This window comes from Scyliorhinus torazame, chromosome 18 (assembly GCF_047496885.1).
Source record: "Scyliorhinus torazame isolate Kashiwa2021f chromosome 18, sScyTor2.1, whole genome shotgun sequence".
In the NCBI taxonomy this organism is placed as follows: domain Eukaryota; kingdom Metazoa; phylum Chordata; class Chondrichthyes; order Carcharhiniformes; family Scyliorhinidae; genus Scyliorhinus; species Scyliorhinus torazame.
In genome coordinates this window covers 151,952,347-151,977,978 of record NC_092724.1, presented here as the reverse complement: position 1 = coordinate 151,977,978, position 25,632 = coordinate 151,952,347, and the positions used below count along the sequence as shown (strand labels likewise).

The 25,632-nt window shown below is 44.2% G+C and overlaps 1 protein-coding gene across 1 annotated transcript in view; it reads right to left on the bottom strand.

The window, feature by feature from the left end:
* rptor (regulatory associated protein of MTOR, complex 1) overlaps positions 1-25,632 on the bottom strand; it is a 499,967-nt gene that overhangs the window by 331,356 nt on the left and 142,979 nt on the right. Inside the window, exons 4-5 of the mRNA XM_072483619.1 lie at positions 14,933-15,091; positions 12,370-12,516 (exon numbers count right to left, since the gene is read on the bottom strand). Coding sequence (XP_072339720.1) covers positions 12,370-12,516; positions 14,933-15,091 — 306 coding nt within the window. The remainder of the gene's footprint in view (positions 1-12,369; positions 12,517-14,932; positions 15,092-25,632) is intronic.

Below are 25,632 nucleotides of genomic sequence, written 5' to 3'. Positions count from 1 at the left end.
CATAATACCTTTGCCATTGTCCCTGGACATCAAGCACACTTTCAGCACAACTTCACAACCTGAACACATTTTTCAAATTCCAACTCAACAAAAAACAAACGTCTTGAAAGAGGCCGGTAACTTTAGAGTGGGACAGTTCTTCCAGTGTTCCACATCCTCATTGCATATGTCAAGGAAAACAACTGTCAGTCACCCTTACAATAGGAATTACTCATTATTACAACAGGCATTAAGATGGCTTTGCAACTTTGAATGCAATAACAAGCAGCATATTTGCACTAATAATATAACCCCCCCCCCCCTCTCGAAAGGCAGCTCCATTGATGTTCATGTGGTACGGCCTTAAAGCTCTCAAAACCAGCTAATTACTTTTTTTTTGTCCACAGCTGTAATGTACAAAATGCCAAAGAAAACTTTGCACACAGCAAGCTCCCATGAACGGCAACAAAATAAATGAGATGATGTTTCTGGTGGTGGTTGAGGGCCAAGACATGGGGAGGAACACAGCTGCTCGTCTTTGAATAGTGCTGGGGAATTTTTCTGGGGGTAATCACAGCCCTGAATAAACTTTTCATCTGAAAAATGGCACCTCCGACAGTGCAGCTCTCCCTCAAAACTGAACAAAAGTGCTAGGCTAGATTATGCACTCAAGCACAGGAACTGAGCGTCAATCCTTCCGATTCAGTGGGCAGAATGCCAACACTGAGCTTACTGATGCGTTGATGTCTCCTAACCTCTAACAAACTAGTTAACCCAGCCATTATTCTGTAATATACACAGGAAAACACTGCAGCAGAACTCACTAAATTTGCATAATTGGGCATACCGAATTGCACCGATGACAGCCGAACTGTGGCTCTTCAGCTTCACGCTCAATTCTGGCAGCTCGCTGACGTTTCATTTTTCGTATCAGAATCTAGAGTTCATACATTTTATTTGCAGAAAAATATCCTGAGACCACGAAATATGCATTACTTCAGCTAGATACTGCTTCCCAGAGGAAATCGTGAGGACCTCCGAGGAAATCATTGAGGACTGTTTGTTTAACCAAACACAATGCAATAGCGATCAAATGTTTTCAGGGAGGATCAGGTGCTTAATACTGGAACAGTTTGCTTCATGCATCGTTGCTCATTATGAGATTGATCAAACCTACATTTCAAAGGAAGCATCCTTTATCAATTGGGTTTCAAACCTAATGGAAAATCATATCAAGTTTTTTTTCTTATACAACAAAGATTAAGGACAAGAAATAGCCATTTGGCCACTGAATATGATCCCTAAAGTACCTTAATTTCTTCCATCTTTGTATCAACTTACAAGTGAACATCTCTCATGCTCTTTCTCTGACATTAGCTTAGAACATTCCACAGATCAAACTTTTAACATTCTGGGCTGAGGGCCAATCCATCAGTCAAAAGGAGAATCTAGTTTTGGTCTACAGGGTCAGAGATAAGAGTTGTGTAGCAGAATTGGTTCACAATTGAATGTTGGCTTCATGTCATGTAAATATGTTTGAAGAAATAGCATGGATAATTTATTTTCATAGAATTTACAGTGCAGGAGGCCGCCATTCGGCCCATCGAGTCTGCACCGGCTCTTGGAAAGAGCACCCGACCCAAGGTCAACACCTCCACCCTATCCCCATAACCCAGTAACCCCACCCAACACTAAGGGCAATTTTGGACACTAAGGGCAATTTATCATGGCCAATCCACCTAAGCTGCACATCTTTGGACTGTGGGAGGAAACCGGAGCACCCGGAGGAAACCCACGCACGCACGGGGGGGATGTGCAGACTCCGCACAGACAGTGACCCAAGCCGGAATCGAACCTGGGACCCTGGAGATACGAAGCAATTGTGCTCGACGTTTCCCCCAAAATGAATGCAGTATGTATTAAACCACCATCCAGCTTTCAACAAAATGGATCTGACAACCCATGGGATAGCACTTTACAGCCAATGCAGTGTTTTTCAAATTGGGATTATTGCTGAAAAAGCCAGCAAAGCTTTTTTGTTTTGCACGCATCAGGACCGCCCACAAGGTAAATCAGCAGTCAAGGGAACAAATTATATTCCATGAGAAAAGACTGCTGATTGATTGGCAAGTAGACTCTGAAGGGTAGAGGCATTGCTGTGGAGAATGCAGCAGAGAACAGTTAACTGCCAAGTCTTTGTGAAAATTCAAACCAGGCAGGTCGACTCTGATTGATCAACGCATCGTCATCGATTTCGATTGAATGTCTCTTTTTTCCGCAATACACAAGCTCTGTACTACCAAATTACTATTTTTGAACTGTTTGAGGGACAACCATTGCCCAGAACATTAGGATCAACTCTTCTTCATGGATTTGCTACATTGAACCGTGTTGGAGACAGTTCAGCTTCTCGGCCAAAAGGCATTTTGGATAATCCAGTATCCCTGCGTTGCACTGACGGTTTAAACAATGATCAGCATATTAATTATTGGATTGTCACAGTTTCCACTGCAGCTATTGTTTGCAGGCAAATAGGAATTCTTTATTTCCTTCCACTGTACAGAATATATTTTAATTACAACTTTGTTAACATAACACAACAGAAAGAAGAAAGGGAGCCTTCCACTTATACAATGTCTTATACAACCTCAGAAGTTCCAAAGCCCTCTACAGCAGTGAATAACATTTGAAATGTCGTCCCTGTTGCATTGTCAGAACAAGCCAGCTGATTTGAATATATCAATGTAATAATATGACTCCTCAGATACCCAAGCAGTCTATGACCAAATGCAACAATATCCAGGCTTAGCATGATAAATGGCAAGTAGCATTAGTAAGTGCCGGACAATGACCATCCCCAAAGAGAGAGAATCTAACCATCGCCCCCTTGACATTCAGTGGCATTACCATCACTGGATCCCCCACTATCAACATCCGGGAGGTAACCATTTACCAGAAACTCAGCTGGACTAGCCATACAAGTACTGTGGCTACAAGAGTAAGTCAGAGGCTAAGAAAGTCTGTGGCGAGTAACTCACCTTCTGATTCCCCAAAGTCTGTCTGCAATCTAAAAGGCATAACTCAGGGGTGATGGAAATGCTCTTCACTTGCCTGGATGAATGCAGCTCGGACAACACTCAAGAAGCTTGACACCATCCAGCCCACCTGATTCCACAAACATTCATTCCCTTCACCACTGACGCACAGTAGCAGCAGTGTATCATTAGCACTGCAGGAACTCACCAAGGTCCCTTAGACAGCACCTTCCAAACCCACAACAACCACCATCTAGAAGGACAAGGTCAACAGATGCATGGGAACACCATCGCCAGGAAACTCGCGTGGGTCGCGAAGGCCGGCCGGCGCGGGTCGCGAAGGCCGGCCGGCGTGGGTCGCAAAGGCCGGCCGGCGTGGGTCGCAAAGGCCGGCCGGCGTGGGTCGCAAAGGCCGGCCGGCGTGGGTCGCAAAGGCCGGCCGGCGTGGGTCGCAAAGGCCGGCCGGCGTGGGTCGCAAAGGCCGGCCGGCGTGGGTCGCAAAGGCCGGCCGGCGTGGGTCGCAAAGGTCGGCCGGCGTGGGTCGCAAAGGTCGGCCGGCGTGGGTCGCAAAGGTCGGCCGGCGTGGGTCGCAAAGGTCGGCCGGCGTGGGTCGCAAAGGTCGGCCGGCGTGGGTCGCAAAGGTCGGCCGGCGTGGGTCGCAAAGGTCGGCCGGCGTGGGTCGCAAAGGTCGGCCGGCGTGGGTCGCAAAGGTCGGCCGGCGTGGGTCGCAAAGGTCGGCCGGCGTGGGTCGCAAAGGTCGGCCGGCGTGGGTCGCAAAGGTCGGCCGGCGTGGGTCGCAAAGGTCGGCCGGCGTGGGTCGCAAAGGTCGGCCGGCGTGGGTCGCAAAGGTCGGCCGGCGTGGGTCGCAAAGGTCGGCCGGCGTGGGTCGCAAAGGTCGGCCGGCGTGGGTCGCAAAGGTCGGCCGGCGTGGGTCGCAAAGGTCGGCCGGCGTGGGTCGCAAAGGTCGGCCGGCGTGGGTCGCAAAGGTCGGCCGGCGTGGGTCGCAAAGGTCGGCCGGCGTGGGTCGCAAAGGTCGGCCGGCGTGGGTCGCAAAGGTCGGCCGGCGTGGGTCGCAAAGGTCGGCCGGCGTGGGTCGCAAAGGTCGGCCGGCGTGGGTCGCAAAGGTCGGCCGGCGTGGGTCGCAAAGGTCGGCCGGCGTGGGTCGCAAAGGTCGGCCGGCGTGGGTCGCAAAGGTCGGCCGGCGTGGGTCGCAAAGGTCGGCCGGCGTGGGTCGCAAAGGTCGGCCGGCGTGGGTCGCAAAGGTCGGCCGGCGTGGGTCGCAAAGGTCGGCCGGCGTGGGTCGCAAAGGTCGGCCGGCGTGGGTCGCAAAGGTCGGCCGGCGTGGGTCGCAAAGGTCGGCCGGCGTGGGTCGCAAAGGTCGGCCGGCGTGGGTCGCAAAGGTCGGCCGGCGTGGGTCGCAAAGGTCGGCCGGCGTGGGTCGCAAAGGTCGGCCGGCGTGGGTCGCAAAGGTCGGCCGGCGTGGGTCGCAAAGGTCGGCCGGCGTGGGTCGCAAAGGTCGGCTGGTTGGTAAAAATGAGTCCACGGAAAAAAAGTTTGAAAAACACTGCTCTACAATACAGTAACGAAAACTCTATTACACAGCTCACTGGGTGCAATTAACAACTAGGCAGAATGCCAATAAAATTGAGATTCAAAATTACATAGATATTACATAGAATTAACAGTGCAGAAGGAGGCCATTCGGCCCATCGAGTCTGCACCGGCTCTTGGAAAGAGCACTCTACCCAAGTCCACACCTCCACCCTAACCCCATTACCCAGTAACCCCACCCAACATTAAGGGCAATTTTGGACACTAAGGGCAATTTATCATGGCCAATCCACCTAACCTGCACATCTTTGGACTGTGGGAGGAAACCGGAACACCCGGAGGAAACCCACGCACACACGGGGAGAACGTGCAGACTCCGCACAGACAGTGACCCAAGCCGAGAATCGAACCTGGGACCCTGCAGCTGTGAAGCAATTGTGCTAACCACCATGCTACCGTGCTGCCCTAAATCTGTGCGTTGTTCTGAAAAGTCCCAGAATTTTAGAAGCATTTTAATAAAATTAGTTTAGTCAATCTTGGGGTGGGACCAGAAATTACCTCCCGAGGTAAACGGACCTTTACATGGTCCCCATCCAATCTGTGGAGATCTTGCGGCGGGTGTGGCTGAAAAGTCCAGCCCATAATGTATTCATTAAATATGCGCAATTCCAAATCTAATGTGAATTTGGATCTTCAATATTTTACAATGTCGGTAATATAGTTAATACCTAAAGGAAAGAAAATAAATGGGGGAAATAGCGAAATCCTTTAGTGTATCCTGTACTTCCATAGAATAGAATAAAATTCCTACAGTGCACAAGGAGGCCGTTACCGAATAGGCGCCGGAATGTGGCGACTAGAGGCTTTTCACAGTAACTTCATTTGAAGCATACTTGTGACAATAAGCGATTTTCATTTCATTCAACCCATCAAGTCTACACCGGTCCTCTGAAAGAGTACTAGGCCCAGTCCCCTGCCCTATCCCCGTAACCCCATCAACCCACCGAACCTGCACATCTTTGGGCTTTGGGAGGAAACCCGCGCAGGCCCAGGGAGAACATGCAAACTCCACACAGACAGTGACCCATGGCAAAAATTGAACCCGGGTCTCTGGCGCTGTGAGGCAGCAGTGCTAACCACTGTGCCACCGTGCCGCCCCTCGAACTATATAATTTTCGATTTCTCTCCCACTATCCAAATATTCCACCTTTGTGTCTTCGAGAATCAAGCGGATTATCTAACAATAAAGATCATTATAATTTTTAAACTAAAGCAGCCAGAAGGGGGTATCTATCAGCACAAAAAAGTACTTAAAATTACAGTCCTGCTGGGATGGGAGGGTGAAGAGGAGAAACGTGCGTGAAGAATGGAGCAGAGAACAGTTAACTGCCAAGTCTTTGTGAAAATTCAAACCAGGCAGGTCGACTCTGATTGATCAACGCATCGTCATCGATTTCGATTGAATGTCTCTTTTTTCCGCAATACACAAGCTCTGTACTACCAAATTACTATTTTTGAACTGTTTGAGGGACAACCATTGCCCAGAACATTAGGATCAACTCTTCTTCATGGATTTGCTACATTGAACCGTGTTGGAGACAGTTCAGCTTCTCGGCCAAAAGGCATTTTGGATAATCCAGTATCCCTGCGTTGCACTGACGGTTTAAACAATGATCAGCATATTAATTATTGGATTGTCACAGTTTCCACTGCAGCTATTGTTTGCAGGCAAATAGGAATTCTTTATTTCCTTCCACTGTACAGAATATATTTTAATTACAACTTTGTTAACATAACACAACAGAAAGAAGAAAGGGAGCCTTCCACTTATACAATGTCTTATACAACCTCAGAAGTTCCAAAGCCCTCTACAGCAGTGAATAACATTTGAAATGTCGTCCCTGTTGCATTGTCAGAACAAGCCAGCTGATTTGAATATATCAATGTAATAATATGACTCCTCAGATACCCAAGCAGTCTATGACCAAATGCAACAATATCCAGGCTTAGCATGATAAATGGCAAGTAGCATTAGTAAGTGCCGGACAATGACCATCCCCAAAGAGAGAGAATCTAACCATCGCCCCCTTGACATTCAGTGGCATTACCATCACTGGATCCCCCACTATCAACATCCGGGAGGTAACCATTTACCAGAAACTCAGCTGGACTAGCCATACAAGTACTGTGGCTACAAGAGTAAGTCAGAGGCTAAGAAAGTCTGTGGCGAGTAACTCACCTTCTGATTCCCCAAAGTCTGTCTGCAATCTAAAAGGCATAACTCAGGGGTGATGGAAATGCTCTTCACTTGCCTGGATGAATGCAGCTCGGACAACACTCAAGAAGCTTGACACCATCCAGCCCACCTGATTCCACAAACATTCATTCCCTTCACCACTGACGCACAGTAGCAGCAGTGTATCATTAGCACTGCAGGAACTCACCAAGGTCCCTTAGACAGCACCTTCCAAACCCACAACAACCACCATCTAGAAGGACAAGGTCAACAGATGCATGGGAACACCATCTCCAGGAAACTCGCGTGGGTCGCGAAGGCCGGCCGGCGGGGGTCGCGAAGGCCGGCCGGCGCGGGTCGCGAAGGCCGGCCGGCGTGGGTCGCGCAGGCCGGCCGGCGTGGGTCGCGCAGGCCGGCCGGCGTGGGTCGCAAAGGCCGGCCGGCGTGGGTCGCAAAGGCCGGCCGGCGTGGGTCGCAAAGGCCGGCCGGCGTGGGTCGCAAAGGCCGGCCGGCGTGGGTCGCAAAGGCCGGCCGGCGTGGGTCGCAAAGGTCGGCCGGCGTGGGTCGCAAAGGTCGGCCGGCGTGGGTCGCAAAGGTCGGCCGGCGTGGGTCGCAAAGGTCGGCCGGCGTGGGTCGCAAAGGTCGGCCGGCGTGGGTCGCAAAGGTCTGCATCGAGTCTTGGAAAGAGCACTCTACCCAAGTCCACACCTCCACCCTAACCCCATTACCCAGTAACCCCACCCAACATTAAGGGCAATTTTGGACACTAAGGGCAATTTATCATGGCCAATCCACCTAACCTGCACATCTTTGGACTGTGGGAGGAAACCGGAACACCCGGAGGAAACCCACGCACACACGGGGAGAACGTGCAGACTCCGCACAGACAGTGACCCAAGCCGAGAATCGAACCTGGGACCCTGCAGCTGTGAAGCAATTGTGCTAACCACCATGCTACCGTGCTGCCCTAAATCTGTGCGTTGTTCTGAAAAGTCCCAGAATTTTAGAAGCATTTTAATAAAATTAGTTTAGTCAATCTTGGGGTGGGACCAGAAATTACCTCCCGAGGTAAACGGACCTTTACATGGTCCCCATCCAATCTGTGGAGATCTTGCGGCGGGTGTGGCTGAAAAGTCCAGCCCATAATGTATTCATTAAATATGCGCAATTCCAAATCTAATGTGAATTTGGATCTTCAATATTTTACAATGTCGGTAATATAGTTAATACCTAAAGGAAAGAAAATAAATGGGGGAAATAGCGAAATCCTTTAGTGTATCCTGTACTTCCATAGAATAGAATAAAATTCCTACAGTGCACAAGGAGGCCGTTACCGAATAGGCGCCGGAATGTGGCGACTAGAGGCTTTTCACAGTAACTTCATTTGAAGCATACTTGTGACAATAAGCGATTTTCATTTCATTCAACCCATCAAGTCTACACCGGTCCTCTGAAAGAGTACTAGGCCCAGTCCCCTGCCCTATCCCCGTAACCCCATCAACCCACCGAACCTGCACATCTTTGGGCTTTGGGAGGAAACCCGCGCAGGCCCAGGGAGAACATGCAAACTCCACACAGACAGTGACCCATGGCAAAAATTGAACCCGGGTCTCTGGCGCTGTGAGGCAGCAGTGCTAACCACTGTGCCACCGTGCCGCCCCTCGAACTATATAATTTTCGATTTCTCTCCCACTATCCAAATATTCCACCTTTGTGTCTTCGAGAATCAAGCGGATTATCTAACAATAAAGATCATTATAATTTTTAAACTAAAGCAGCCAGAAGGGGGTATCTATCAGCACAAAAAAGTACTTAAAATTACAGTCCTGCTGGGATGGGAGGGTGAAGAGGAGAAACTTGCGTGAAGAATGGAGCAGCTGATCCACAGTGACCCCTCTAAATGAACAAAAATAAAACTGTAAAATCACTGAAGCGCTCTGGGTTAATGACCGACTGCAATAATTAGCTCCTTTGAGTTTTAGGACAATCCTAATCACATCATAAACACTCACTGGATAACTATAAAATAATCTGTATATTTCCAACAGAGTTTTAGATAAAGCTATGATGGTCAAGACGTTGCAGAAGCGCTGATTTCTTTTCCCAGTGTTAGTCAGTACTGCAAAGACAACATCTCAGACTGAAGAGACGATCCTTTACAACAGAAATGAGGAGGAATTTCTTCAGCCAGAGGTTGGTGAATCTGTGGAACTCTTTGCCGCAGAAGGCTGTGGAGGGCAATTCACTGAGTGTCTTTAAGATAGAGATAGATAGGTTCCTGATTAACAAGGGCATCAGGGGTTATGGGGAGAAGGCAGGAGAATGGGGATGAGAAAATATCAGCCATGATTGAAAGGCGGAGCAGACTCGATGGGCCAAGTGGCCGAATTCTGCTCCTATGTCTTATGGTCTTATAAAGTAAAAGCATCATTAAAATCAGGCTGATTCTTCCCCTTTACCACCAGCTAGAAACACTTCACATACATAACTAAAACATTTCCAAAACAGTAAACAACCAGCTTTTAGTCATGGGACACGCCATCATCATAGTGTCAAACATTAACAAAACATCAAACAACTGCCTATAATCAAAACCAAAGAAAAAGGAGGTTATGAAAGGCAGCATCCATGTTCAGCTGAAAGGACCCATCATCTGTTCCTTTTCCATCCAGAATTCAAGAATTAGTTTTTGCCCCCATGTGTGCATCTTTCTTTCCAGCAACACCGTTTTGATTTCTCCAGGCAGGTGTGCTTCCCTGCCACAACACACAATTACATCTCACCAAAGCCAAACATTATGGGGCAGTGTGCCTCCTTGAAGCCTCTGCCACCTTCGGGAGTCAACCACGCCATTCTCCTCCAAGATCTTTCTCTGCCAATTGTCTAACTTGGTGGACTACTTTCATCGGTTTCACTCTTACCAATCCAATCGTAGCTAGAACATGGCAAATTATAACTTCTCTTCCTGCCCAGGCATCGTCGTCTCTGGACTATTCCCAAGGATCGTATCCTAGGCCACTTCCTTTTCTCATCTGCGAGTTGACCTTTTACAGCTCCACTTGCATACATGGGGTCAGTCTCCACATGCAGACTTCATAACCCCTGTAGCATCGCCTACCTTTTCCCACTCATCCACAACTTTATCACCCAACGTAACTTTTCCAATGCTCTCCAGACTGGCCTCCCACATTCCAGCTTCCGTAAATTAAAACTCACCCAAAACTCTACTGCCTGTATACTAACTCGCACCAAGTTTAGTTGGGCAATTATCTGTGCTCACTTAGACCTAGCGCCAGGTCTGGCAACACGGGGTTTTAAAATTTCCACCCTTATATTCAAATTCTTCCATGATTTTGGCCCACCTTAACTCTGTTATCTTTGAGATAACTGTTCTACCAACACTGGCTTCTTGCAAAACTCCAATTTCCATCACCTCATTATTAGCGACTGTGCCTTTGACTCGTTAGGCCATAAGCTCTAGAATTCCCTCCCTAAATCTATCTACTTCTCTAACCTTTACCACTCCTTAAAGCCTCCCTTTTTGACCAAGCTTGTGGTAACCTACCCCATGATACCTCTGTGGCTGGGTTTCAAATTTTGTCAGATAAAATTATGAAGTGCTTTGAGACATTTCATCATGATAACAGCATTATATAATTGCAAACTACGTCCATCACATTGCATTTATGTCACATCATGGTGGACATGCCTACAGCTGTCGTGGACCAACACTGTGGACTTCCTTCTCTTAACCCATTCCTCTTGTGGCCCAACGTGAAGTTCATCTCTGTCCACGCTTCCAAATACTCCTTTCTACTATGTCCTCCTTGTCTCCGCATCCAATTTTTATCTTATCACACTTCCGTGAAATGTCTCAGAACTTTTTTAACCAACTACTTCCTTTCTATCAAAAGCATTCCAACGCGATTGAAAAATGCAAGATAACAGAAATGGAAGAAATATCACTATCTTGGGATGAAAGGTAAGGGAAAGGAATTGTGAAAACAGTCAAGCATGAGGAAAATAATTGTACACATCAAAGTTCATGACTTTCGGGCGGCACGTGGCGCAGTGGTTAGCACTGGGACTGCGGGGCTGAGGATCCGGGTTCGAATCCCGGCCCCGGGTCACTGTCCGTGTGGAGTTTGCACATTCTCCCCGTGTCTGCGTGGGTTTCACCAAAGTGTGCAGGGTAGGTGGATTGGCCAGGCTAAATTGCCCCTTAATTGGGAAAAAAAAATAATTGGGTACTCTAAATTTTTTTTTTTTAAAGTTCACAACTTTAGAACCCCACTTTCTGCATTCACATAATTACTCAGGTTTCCACCTACCCTACATTACTCCTCCAACACCCACTGGCTCCAAGTCTACTAATGCCGTCCTCGCTTTGAACAAATTTCTCATTAACATTTTACCTACAACCTTTCACGTGGAACTTTATTGAAGCCTTTATGAAATTCAATGTTTACCACATCCTGACGGTTCGAAGTCTGCCTACACCACCTTGACTGGTCAGGTTCAAGGTGGCAGCTCACCATTGTCCTCTTAACAGCTATTGGGGATGGACAATAAATGCTGTTCTTGTCAGAGATGCTCACATCCCACAAACAAATGAAACAAATTTGGACCTTTTCGGTATTCAAATAACCCCGTGTGACTGTCAGCTTCTTATTCTTTGTCCACCCTCTCCCTAAACCATACAAGCTATGGGGATGCTAGATTTCAGACTATTTAATCTGTCAAAACTTTCTGTCATACAGACTTCAAAACCGTGTTGGATATTTCACGCACTACAAAAGTTGGAAAAAAATTATCTATGTGTACGAATGCAGGGATACTAGATTATTTTCATTGTCAATGCCCAATATTTAGACGACGCCATGGAACAGATATCAGATTCAGCAGTGCACCTTCCCTTTGTTTGACACACATTCTACTTGAAGAGAGAGGCATTCAAGCTTCCTCAGAAAATGTAGGAAGTATCGACAAGATAAACCAAAAAACAACGCTGAAAGATAGAATGCAAGAGCCTGCATCGGAGCAAGTGGATATTAGCATAAGAAACCAGAGAGCTAATGCATGCAAATTCATTTTAATCACGGACTCAAAGTTCACAAATAAACACCACAATAGCAGAGTACAATGGCTCAAATGTACTGTTCTCTATAATAGGAAGCATTAAATTGCTATCATAAATTATAATAGGGTGCTCGGAACACGTGATACCCTAATTAAGGTTTCTGGCCTTGGATTCAACTCCAGATTTTTTGTTCTGATGCTAAAAATGATAATTTAAAAGCAAATTTGAAGATCTTGAAAGAAATGGAAAATGTCAAAAGTAGCTTATGACTCAACAATAAAGAATCGCACCGTTCATTGTTTATTCTCAGTAAAGGTACTATATTTAAACATAATTGCCAATTACAAGGGTGAGATTTAGGCCTGAGTACTCATTGTAATTTTTCTTTTTGTACATTTGAAGTAAAAACCATTGTATTTTTACAGTGCACTAAAAACATTTCACTTTTGGGCGTGTGGTCATGAACAAGAAGAGAAGAGCATACATACCTCTAACTCCTGTTCCCTCTGTAATGCAAATTGCTTAAATGACTTCACTATGATACCAGCATTTGAGCAATCATACACAAAAATAGAGGGGCTGCCCATCCAAGTTTGAAGGTCATAAATGGAGAGAGGAATATACTGGGTATAGTTCTGTTGTAAAAGTGGGGGGGGAAAAACAGAATTAGATGATGGAAATAAACTCTTCTAATTTAACTTTTTGGCACATTTGTTTCACTTTTATTGCAAATATTACTGTCATGATAAACACAGAACTAATTATACTGAAACAGCACACTGTTCACCAGCACACCCGTTAAATGTAATTACATGTAAAATTCACCCACACAGTCCGCTTATCAAAGGAAATCAGCATGAATTTAAAATCCTTTTTAAACTAGACTTTCAATTTTACAATTTGTTAGCAATATAGCTAACTGCATGAATATAACTTCAAAATTTGTTTAACGTCATTTCATTAATCGTTGGTTCATCTGAAAAGTTAATTTCTTTTGTTGTATTAATTTTCAAAACGTGGGTGTCACTGGCAAGACCAGCGTTAATTGCCCATTCCTAGTTCCTCGACGACGTGATGGACCTCAATGAAGTGATGCAAACATTTGGCACTATTCTTTCTAGTGGTTTCGATACAATTGAGTGGCAAGCTACAGCCACTTAAAAGAGCAGTGAATTTGTGTGGGATGCTATGGTCCAAATTGGAGAAGGACATCAGGATTTCGTCCCCGAAAGGTATTAGTGAACCAACTGAATTTTTACAGCAATTAGGCACCTTCATGGACACTCTTACTGACATTAGGTTTCTCTTAATTGAATTTAAATCCAGAAACAATGGTGCGATTTAACCTCATACCTTGTGGATTATTAGTTCAGACCTCTGGATTACTTGCCCAATAAAAACAACATCGAAAATATAATTCACAGGTTGACAAATACTGGTTATACTGAAACCTTGACAAGCTGAAAGGGTTTCATTATTGTGGTTTAAAGAAAATAATTACCAATTGAATTACTCTGGAAGATTTTTTTTAAAAAGGATCATTTGGAATCTTGCAGATATTATAATGCATGAGTGGCTGTTTAGCACAGTGGGCTAAACAGCTGGCTTGTAATGCAGAACAATGCCAGCAGCGCGGGTTCAATTCCTGTACCGGCCTCCCAATGTGGCGACTAGGGGCTTTTCACAGTAACTTCATTGAAGCCTAATTGCGACAATAAGCGATTATTATTATATGAACGATTAATCGCATTAGACTTAACTTGGGAGTTGCGACCAAAACATATATGCAGAAACATTTGAACTTAATTTTTGATTTGGAATCAATTTTGAATGTATTTTCAGAACAAAATAACAGGAGACTTGTTTGCGAAATCGGGTCACTTGCAGGCGGTAAGTCCATAAAATAATTAATAATTTGCAAAAGGAAAAAGCAGATTCCCTTTTCTCCACAAGTGCACAATTTTAAAACACTTTAAAAATTTACAATCCAGCGTGGCAAATCCGGTTATGTAAAGAAAGGGTGCAAGCAAAATGTCAAAAATATTGCTGTACAGATACTATGGTTTATGTGGATGACTTCAGGATTTATATAGTAAGCTTCTCTTACACCATCTGAACGGATTGAGCATTGGAAAGTGACACTAATTGGATGACTGGAATGGTAATTGTCCAAAAAAAAACAATGGTTGAAAACAAAAATACGGAAAATTAAAAATTCAATCAAATTTTAGTGGGAGGCAAAATCTGCATATCGGCATTGCCTACATTATCACCCAATCATACACAGTCAAAAACACAAAGGACAAATTAAACCTGAACTCTGCAACTTCTAAGCTTTACAAAGCCTTACTTGAAGGATGTAATAGTTGTGCTGCTGAAGGCGAATTAATTATCCTTACGCAATGTGGACACCGTAGAAAATTCACTTCAATTTGTTACATAATTGTGGTTTACTCCACGCAGTATCATGTGTCACGCACCAACTTCAAATCCCACAAGTCAAAGAATTTTTTTTAATCCATTTAATTTTATAATTGACTCATTCAAGTTTCACAACTGTTACCATTGATGATTAAATATACTCATCCAACTTGCAACATAATAATAATAATAATAATAATAATAATAGCTAATTGTCACAAGTAAGTTTCAGTGAAGTTACTGTGAAAAGCCCCTAGTAGCCACATTCCAGTGCCTGTTCGGGGAGGCCGGTACGGGAATTGAACCCGTGATGCTGGCCTTGTTCTACATTACAAGCCAGCTATTTAGTCCACTGTGCTAAACCAGCCCCCGGGACTTTCTGGGACTTTACACAAATTCATTCAATACACAAGCGCTTTGTGGAAAGTACCTGGAAGCAGCCATCACCTTCCTATTTTTATGCAGTAACTTTAATTCCTGGTTATGTTGACATGCAAGATATAGCCTCACTTATAATACTCCCAACATGGCTGCTGATTTCATGAAGGAATGCAATAGTAATATCAGGATTTAATCTCAGATATTACCAGCATTCAACATCAGCATGAGAAGTAGACAAATATTGGTTACCTTATTGAATACCCAGATTTCGCCATTTACTGTTGGTCTTGGCACTCCGTGTCCATTATAATGGAAAAGCACACGCTCTTCCTTGGCATTACGTCTGAGGGAGGTGCAGAGCTTTTTAACTTCATCCACTGTTGGATCCAGGCTCTGCTTATATCTGGCCTGTTGAAAGGAGAAGAGCATTTATTGATAAGCAGCATAATACTCAAGTGTAAAAAAAAAAGCAGTGAAATCTGTAAAACCCTGCATTCTGTTTTTTGTGGGAGTAAATGAAATAGGAAAACTGGGATTGCAGACTTTTTTGCTTTAAAAATACACAGTATAGTCATGGGCACATGAACCCAGTCAAATGATCTGTTACCACGAAGGTCTGGATACTATTTCTGGTTAGTGCTCTATTAACACCGGATTGATTGATTGATGTACTTTAAGCATGGACAAATTGAGCTTCTGGTAGTAAACAGTAATCAGTCAAGTGAGTGGAATAAATTAGAGAGAAATCACAAGCCCTCAGATTTCCAAGGAAGGTAACTGCAACATCGTTCACGTACCTTCAATAACTTCACAGATTTCTAAAATGTCATGATTAATTTGGATTACACACATCCTGAGCTATTTCAGCTATTATCATGAGAGGTATCCTTCCTGCAACCAGTAGCTCCAATAGCTTTGGATTTCCATTTACTTAATAGGAATTTTATTTGTAGCAAAATAGTATCTTTACAGCAATGCACGAGTGCCAGCAAGTTCCTGGAGCCTTTCAAGTAAATGCGACTGTATATATCTTTCGCCTCATCTAGCAAGACACTGATCTTTCCCGACATCAAATGTTGCGGATGCACAAAACAATTTTTAAATCTTTAAAAAAAAAATGCACATTAACGATCCAGAAGGGCTGGACTGCGGAAAATAAATCAGAGGTACCATCTAACTCTGTTAGAGAGAGGATTGTGGGTGTGTTGGAGCATCACCACCATTTACCCATCATCTCCTCTGAACTCAAAATCACAATTCAAATGATCTGGTTATGTAATTTTTCTTAAAACAGAAATATCTCCTGTACACTCAATTTGCTTAATTTTGATTGCTGGGTATGATTTATTTTTTAAATTTTAATATATAGTATCCAATTATTTTTCACAATTAAGGGGCAATTTAGCATTACGCTGCACATCTTTGGGTTGTGGGGGTGAGACCCACGCAGACATAGGGAGAATGTGCAAGCTCCACCGGACAGTGACCCGGGGCCAGGATCGAACCCGGGTCCTCAGCGCCTTGAGGCAGCAGTGCTAACCACTGTGCCACACTATAAGAGTGTCAGACCACATAGCATGTTTAGTGCAATGAAATGCCCAAAAGGACACAAATGATAGAGAGGGGGAAGATTAGGAATGTGATGAAAGCTTGGCAAAAAATATATCTTTTGTTCAGAAGTGAGGAAGTTGAAGTGGAGGGTTGCAGAGAATATGACCAATGTGAATGCCCGCCACAGTGCTTCCCAAATTTTTTTTCTGCTGTGTCGGTAGCACAGTAGCACACTGGTTAGCTGTTGCTTTACAGCTCCAGGGTCCCGGGTTCGATTCCCGGCTTGGGAATGTCTGTGCAGAGTCTGCATGTTCTCCCCGTGTGTGTGTGGGTTTCCTCCGGGTGAGTTTCCTCCCACCGTCCAAAGATGTGCAGGTTAGGTGGATTGGCCATGCTAAATTGCCCTTAGTGTCCAAAAAGGTTGGATGGGGTTACTGGGTTACGGTGATAGGGTGGAGGTGTGGGCTTGGGTAGGGTGCTCTTCCTAAGGGCTGGGCAGACTTTATTGGCTGAATGGCCTCCGTCTGCACTGTAAGTTCTATGATTCTATGTGTCCCTATTCACATATTGGCGAGACTCCAGATTGGAAATTGGGGGTATGGTGGGGGCGGGGTTGTTCAGTGGAGTGGGAGTTCGAACAGCAGGGACACTGGCACAAATAAAACTGAAGATACTTGCCATTTTGCAGTCTGTTTGCAACACTGATTGGGCATTGTCCTCAGTCTATCACAGGGCACTCAATTCTGAGTCTCCACTCCACAACTTCAATCGCTCGTCCCGTAACCTCACTGGGACGAGTGACCAACAGTTGGGGTAGCCCCACCCTGATATTTATGATGGAAGAAAGATCCAGAATCAGAAAATGGGCACTTGGTGAGGTAAGACTGACAATATTAGAGTGATAAGGCGAGTACGGTGAACCAGCATTTTAGATTCAGTACGATGTGGATAAGATGACAATGGAGATCAGGAGCCATGGATTGGATTGGATTTGTTTATTGTCACATGTACCGAGGTACAGTGAAAAGCATTTTTCTGCGAGCAGCTCAAACAGATCGTTTAGTACACGAAAAGAAAATATACAATACGGAGAGATTAGTACGGTTATAAAAGATGTAAAAAGAGGATCTGTTTGGGGGAGCTCGCAGAGAGTCGCCATGCTTCGGCGCCATTTGTGAATGTCACAAGCTATGAGCTCAGGCAGGGTGCATGTTAGAGTTCTGGAAATAGGAGTCCACCCAGAAGGGCAGAGTAACAGTCAAATCTTGAGAACAGTGAGGGGGTGGGCGGCGCGAGGACAGCGATGGCCAGGAAATAAAAGGATGGGGAACAAAAATCAATGGAGCTGTTGATTTTGGTTACTAATTAATAAATACATTCTAACTTCTATCTAAAGGCACACAACTATTCTCCTCAAAGCTTACACAGGTCTTCACAATGTCAATTTTCCTCCAGCCTACTCATCAGCAATGCATCTTACAAGTTGTGGCAAATAAGCAGCTCCTACTGCTTATTTGCAGTGCCAAGGTGATATCGCACAGCGCATGTTCATTGTCCATAGCAATTATGTAACTATCACAATCAAGATGCATGTTGGTGTAAAGGCAACAATTTTCTTTTTGCATTACCCAATGATTTTTAAATAAAATGGTCTTCAGTGCACTCCTTAATCACCAAAAGCCTTTTGAATATGTCTAATCTCCACTGAGACCTCAGTCTTGCATTTATAATTTTAATGTTAATACTAAACTAATGGGCTTTTAATGTAAAACATATGAATGTAGCACGGTGAAAGTGGTATGTAGGCATAATTGGGTCATATTGCCACAAGAGTGATCTTTTCTCGTCATTCTAGAATGAAGGCATCATTAAAATTGCATGTTAAGTAGCCCTAACCCTCCAATATCAATATGATGGGCCTAAACATAATTTATGCAGTTTTTCATTGCAAGATTATGCATGAAATTCCTATGAAAGAGTTAGCTTAGCTCAGTGGGCGAGACAGCTGGTTTGTGATGCAGAACAAGGCCAGCAGCGGGGGTTCAATTCCGGTACCAGCTGAGAATTCTGAATTCTCCCTCTGTGTACCCGAACAGGCACTGGAATGTAGCAACTTGGGGCTTTTCACAGTAACTTCATTAACAGTGTTAATGTAAGCCTACTTGTGACAATAAAGATTATTTATTTCTAAAGTTTTGTGGTTTACAAGGCCAAGTCTCTTTAAGAGTATAGATAACAATGTGACTTATGTTTGCAACCTTTACAATATTTAGCATGAGAACATGTTATGTATTGATCAGTAAATCTAGATATATGGCTTTAAAAATATATTTATGACGGAACCAGCTTTCAATATAAGTGATAAAATGCACAAATTTGATCTTCAAAGATGAATCCAATAAAGTTTTGTTTTTTTTAGTTGTCTTATATCTGAACTCATATTCGTAATCACTGAGCACCCATCAGAGTTCATTCATATACATGTCAATTTAGAATATTAGCAAAGGTGGTCCAAGAACTTCAAAAAGGCTGATAGCCCAAAAAAGCTGCCTGTCTTAAAGAATGCCATTGAGTATAACACTGGCACATGAAATCAGCAGTGACATGGACTTCTTTAACATAGACTGTAGGAACACACAGCCATCCTTCATGTAAAATGCCTGAAAGTCCGAAGGAACAAGTCCAAAAGCTCAGGTTGCACAACTGGTGAGATTTCTAGGGAGGCCAGGCCAGGTGCAGTCCAGAAAATCCCTAAAGAGATGCTGAATTGTAACTGATGCATTCTGAATAATATTGTACATTACATTTATAAACTAAAAAGAAAAAAGTGATGCTAGAATTTTCCATCCCTTCATTTCACAGGAGAATCATAGAATTCCCAGTGCAGGAGGTGGTCATTCGGCCGATCGAGCCACACTGACCCTCTGAAAAAGCACTGGTCCACCCAGGCCCCACTCCCCCACCTCATCTCTGTCACCCCACCCAACCTGCACATCTTTGGACACTCATGGGGCAACTGATCATGGCCAATTCACCTAACCTGCACACCTTTGGTCTGTGGGAGGAAACCGGAGCACCTGGAGGGAACCCACGCTAACACAAGGAGAATGTGCAAACTCCACACAGTCACCCAAGGCCGGAATTGAACCCGGGTCCCTGGCGCTGTGAGGCAGCAGTGTTGATCACGGTGCCGCCCCGACAAATGAATTGCGACAAATCATAGGTGATGATATAAAATGCAGCAAATGCTGGAAATCTGTAATAAAATACACAAGTTAGGTTTTTGGTGAAAGCCCTACTTTGATTCTAATGGAAGATCTATCAGAAAATTAACATGTGCTCTATTTTCGGATGCTTGGGGGGGTGGGGTGCAAGTAAGAGGTCAGCCTAGAACACAGAACTGCAAACGACCATGCCCACTTGAGCTTGAAGATTGAGACTGCAAAAAGCAGAAGGCAAAAAAAAAATGCAGTACTAGGTTTACTTCAAAATTGATACGAATTGAAATATAACTAACTGGTGGCTTTACTTTGTTTGTCTTGCTTCTATATCACCTCTCTTCTCACCAGTCTCTATTTGCTGATTCCAATAATTGGTTTTGGAGGAAGAATGAATCTGAATCCAGCCTGTACCTTAAAACAGGTTCATTTCCAAGCCAGTAAAGCAAAGTCACAGCCTCTCCCAGTTCCTCCCAGACACCCACTGAACTGGTTCATGTATTCTTACAATGATTCCCAAATCCTTCCCCAACTGGATACAGACAGCTGTTCTGAATTGCCAACTTAAAGCATGTGTCCTACTGCAGCACAATTTCAAAATTTAAAAAAAATAAAAAAATTTAGAGTATCCAATTCATTTTTTCTAATTAAGGGGCAATTTAGAGTGGCCAATCCACCTACCCTGCATATCTTTGGGTTGTGGGGGGCGAAACCCACGCAAACACGGGGAGAATGTGGAAACTCCACACGGACAGTGACCCAGGGCCGGGATCGAACCTGGGACCTCGGCGCTGTGAGGCAGCAATGCTAACCACTGTGCCACCGTGCTGCCCTCACAATTTCAAAATTAACATCCAATATCTCTCTATCCTCCTCCACATTGACTTTAAAATCCTCATGCCTATTTAGTAATCCTTAGCTTCACCCCATTCTAATTCTAAAACTTTCTCCTGCAACGCTTGCAACTTCTATTGTTCCAACTTCAGTGTACCATGAAGCCCCCATGGAACTTCAAGTGTCCCCCATTAAAATATCTGGCAGGGTTCAAAGCTCACTTGCAATACTGAGAAATCAAAACTAAATTCTTAAATACACCAATCCATGGGTCAAAACAAGTCAGACTTGAGCCAAGAAGAGCCAGGTTCAAAGCCTAGGTGGGTGCTACTTAATTAATAAAAGTTTGAAACTTCTCAATGGTTCTAAAAAAAGGAATACTATCAAAGAACAAAGAACAAAGAACAAAGAACAAAGAAATGTACAGCACAGGAACAGGCCCTTCGGCCCTCCAAGCCCGTGCCGACCATACTGCCCGACTAAACTACAATCTTCTACACTTCCTGGGTCCGTATCCTTCTATTCCCATCCTATTCATATATTTGTCAAGATGCCCCTTAAATGTCCCTATCGTCCCTGCCTCCACTACCTCCTCCGGTAGTGAGTTCCAGGCACCCACTACCCTCTGCGTAAAAAACTTGCCTCGTACATCTACTCTAAACCTTGCCCCTCTCACCTTAAACCTATGCCCCCTAGTAATTGACCCCTCTACCCTGGGGAAAAGCCTCTGACTATCCACTCTGTCTATGCCCCTCATAATTTTGTATACCTCTATCAGGTCGCCCCTCAACCTCCTTCGTTCCAGTGAGAACAAACCGAGTTTATTCAATCGCTCCTCATAGCTTATGCCCTCCATACCAGGCAACATTCTGGTAAATCTCTTCTGCACCCTCTCTAAAGCCTCCACATCCTTCTGGTAGTGTGGCGACCAGAATTGAACACTATACTCCAAGTGTGGCCTAACTAAGGTTCTATACAGCTGCAACATGACTTGCCAATTCTTATACTCAATGACCCGGCCAATGAAGGCAAGCATGCCGTATGCCTTCTTGACTACCTTCTCCACCTGTGTAGCCCCTTTCAGTGATCTGTGGACCTGTACTCCTAGATCTCTTTGACTTTCAATACTCTTGAGGGTTCAAACGACATGTTTCTTGCCATAGAGAGGTAGTAAAATGGAATGGTATTTTATCTAAACAAAACTTATTGCAATTGTTGCTCAATAACAAAGTACTTCATATTTCTTTATTTATTGCCATCATTTTGAAAATCTTGTGTCTTATGATAACTATGAAACCGACACACAGTAGGTAGATTAAAACTAAATGAATGCTACATAAAAATCAACTAATTGGAAATAAAAATCAATACTAATGGCACCAGTACAATTTACATTAGAACAATTCTCAAATGCATAATCTAGATGAATCTTTTAATTTAACTTTGTAGTTTACAGCACAATTTCCTTCTAATAGGAGGATTTTTGCAGTGTAACCCAAGCATCAGCCAAACATTCACTGCATAGAATTCTCCCTGAAAGATTGCCACAAAGAACAAAGAGATTAAACTAATTTGCCGATGATTGCTAGCAGTTACCCCGCAGTCACTAAATTCTTACTACAGTCACATCATCTCATTGAGTTGGCATGATATCTATTTCTGGAATGGCTTCATTAAAGCAACAATGCAACGCAATCGTCCTCATCACATGGAGAGAGCAGAAATCTACAAACTGCAACCCAAGCAGAATAGAGGTTGCTCTGTGAATCACTGCCATCAGAAATGGAGGAGATAGGGGGAAAGCCTCCAGAGAAAAAGGGCCCAAATGTTTAATTCTGATCGCGTACTGAGTGAATATTGAAAATGACATGACGGCGACGGATTAGCTGCTTTTGTTTTGTTTCAAAAGAGCATAGAAGTGCAAGGCGAGCAGAATATTACGCTCAACCGCCACCATTCAATTTCTAGCTATCAATTCTACAGAAACTGAAGAGATAGTCGCAAACGTTACACTGATTTTCCCCTCATTGGTGAGGAGGCTATATACTGGCACTGTCTTGCTAAATCTGGTTGTGATTTTCTTCTGATAAAAGAAATGCTAAATTATTCATTAATTTCCACTTATTCAGTCATTTCCATCTTCCTCGGCGAGTTCACGCTTAATGATTTCTCTCCTTCCTGCCCATCCATCCCGCTATTCCTTTTCCTAGTTCACAATCTCAGCTCTCTCATCTTGACCACCCACTGATGCTGCTGCACCTGGGGCCAAATTCTGATGCATGTCTGGTCAAGGTATTGCTAATAATTCAGGAACTCCCTCAACCACACATGGTTCAATCCTCTTTCAGAGGAGTGCAGCATTAGTTAAGAGGCAGGAGCGGCATACAAGGCATATTGGGAAAGAGAGAGGGCAATTTGTTTTTACATCGGGGCCAGCACTTCCAGATTGCAATACACTGGCTTGATTCCCCTGGCTAACAACAAATTATTGGCAGATACCTAGGAACAGGTTATTTGTTCTCTCATACAGGCATTGTCAAACATGGGGGCACAACCAGTGGGTGGGTCGCGGGCGGGTATCGGGAGGGTCATGGAGCCGTCCGTCGTGGCGCTCCCAATCGCGCAAATCTGCACGCAGCAGCCGGCTGTTAATAACGCCGGCTGCAAGCGGCCTTCAAAATGACCGCGAACATGTTTTTAAAATGCGGCCGCACTGTACATGCGTGCCAGATCATCGGCGCGCATGCGCAAAACTATGCGCATGCGCTCCGATGATCGGGCACACATGCCACTTTTTTTTTTAAACGGTAAAAGCTTTTTGTTTTACAAGTTTGTGGGGGGATTTATTCATTTTATTTTTTTACAAGTTTGGAGGGGTTTTATTTGATAACATTTTACAGGGAAAAAATGCTGAACTTTGGGCAGTTGGAGACTCCATACTTTCCGACACCGGAAGGCTTCACCTTCATCCATCAGGTTCCATTGGAGGAGCGTGTATGAGGGCCAAAGGGACCCAAAACCATTTCCTCCATTTTTGGCAACTGCATACAAGCTATGAGAAAATGGTGGGTCGCGCAGGTCGGCCGGCGTGGGCTGCGAAGGTCGGCCGGGTTGGTAAAAACGAGTCCCCGGGAAAAAAGTTTGAAGAACACTGCTCTCGTGCATGTCAACAGCCCGCAGGAGGCAGAGGAGCAGCTGTGTAGTCAGATACTGAAAAGGTGTGGAAAAGTGCAGGGTAGTTATGAGGGGTGCCTTTAACTTCCCCCAAAAAGACTGGGAATCCCTTAGTCAGGGGCTCGGATGGAGAGCAATTTGTTACATGTGTCCAGGAGGACTTTTTGACAATGAATGTTGACATCCAACCGGGGAGGTGGTCTTACTAGTATTGGGGAATGGTCACAGCAACTCATTTTGAGCACAGCAACTCAAGATTCTGAATGAACTGCAGCACAACGTTCACTTAATCCGATGTGTCACTGAATACATTCGATGAATGCTTCACTTTACTGTTCTGCAGCATATCCAAAGCTGCAGGATCTAAAGAAAAATTGATTGTAAATTTACATTTGCTCATCTTATGCCTAAACCCACAATCATCTTTTAATAACGTTTTATGCATTGTAGCCCAGTATAAATTGTACCAGCCCAAAGCAGACAGACTTGCACATCTTCAGCAGCCTTCTCAAGATAATAGATCAGTGAAATTGATCACCACTGCCTGAACTGGTCTGGCATTCGTGCCTTGCACCAGCTCTCTGATGCTGCGCCAATCCAAGTTTGCAACAAACATTTCAGTCCACCTCCTTGCAGAATAATATCTTGAAGCAGATTAGTGTGTTTACTATCAGAAGCCACAATGAACTATACCACAAATTACATCCCATTTTCCACCGTAAGCTATGTTTCAAATGCAGAATTGGCACTGACCGAAAAATGAATCCATCACCCCCTCCCCATTTATTCCCAATCTGGAGACCAATTCCTAAGGGAGAAAAGTTTATGGTCCTCATGTAGTTTCATTAGGGATTGCAATTGCAACATTAGCGGTCACCATCCCCAAGGTGAAGGAATCCCATTTTCTGGATCACAGAGTGAAGTTGAAAACTAAACAGTTATGACATTGTGATTTAGAATAGGCATATGAACTGACGTAGGGTCAGATGAGGCAAGCCTGCATCATGACTCAAATACACAGGCGCATGGTGCCTTTTCCTTGTAGGCCAACACAAGGGGCTCCAGGACTAGAATGAAAGTGGATCTTCAATACAGTCACAATCCAACTGCACATATATCGTGCAAATCAGCATTTATCAACGGTGAAGTGTATCTCACTAAAGAAAAGGGGCCCAGTGCCAACAGAACTCTGAAGAGTTGACGATATGGCTCTTCAGTACTGGTATGCAACTTTGCGATGTAAACGTAAAATTCCTGGGATTTAAATACAATTGGTTGCCGACCGTTACATATGCCTCATTACACTCAGCTGCTGGCAGAAGATGCTGTACAGACGTAATTTTGATTTTTGATTTTAAATTCAAGTCTTGCCGCAAAATTCCAAATTTTCACATCAGAACACATACATTTTATGCCTGCGAGTTGCGATGCTGTGTTCTATAAATTTTTATCACAGTTTGGCTGAAAAGAATCAGGTGGATCAAAGAGGTACTTGCTGCCACTGCGGAACAGTTAATTTCACAGACTCAGAAATACGGAAGTACTCACTGTCACATTACGCACAAGCGCAGGTTGTACTTGCAGCATTTTCTTCTGAGTAAAAACTTGGTCGCGCACAATAGTTTCGCTCACTTTCCTGAGAAGCCTTTGAACAAGGTAACTGACCACATACAGAATAATGTGCACTGCTGTTCGACAAAAGCACAATATTGTGAAGATGGTGGAACCCCAAAATGAAGCGAGAGGTGACAAAAGCACTCAGGGGCAATCAGCATTTGATCAGAGAGAAACAGAATTGACGTTACAGGTCAATGATCTTTCATCAAAACTCAGCTGTTCCTTGCTGCAAAAATGTACATTTTAGCATTTGTTGCATGTTTATACTTAATTCGTTCCAATTAATTTAAATCATTACTTTGATCTACAAAAGCTTGGTCTACATTTGACATTTCACTATGCAAAGTGATTGTGATGTAAACTGCATTTAACTCAATAAGCAGATTACTTCAACTAGCCAAGTGCCGACCTTTGGGTCTAACATTGATGGATATACAGCTTCCAGATTACAAGGATATAAGCTTTCGAGCACTTTATTCATTTTCAACGAGCTCTTCTGAAGATGAGGGGGCAGCATGCTCCACGCTCTTTGAAGCTACAGTTTGATAGAAAGCA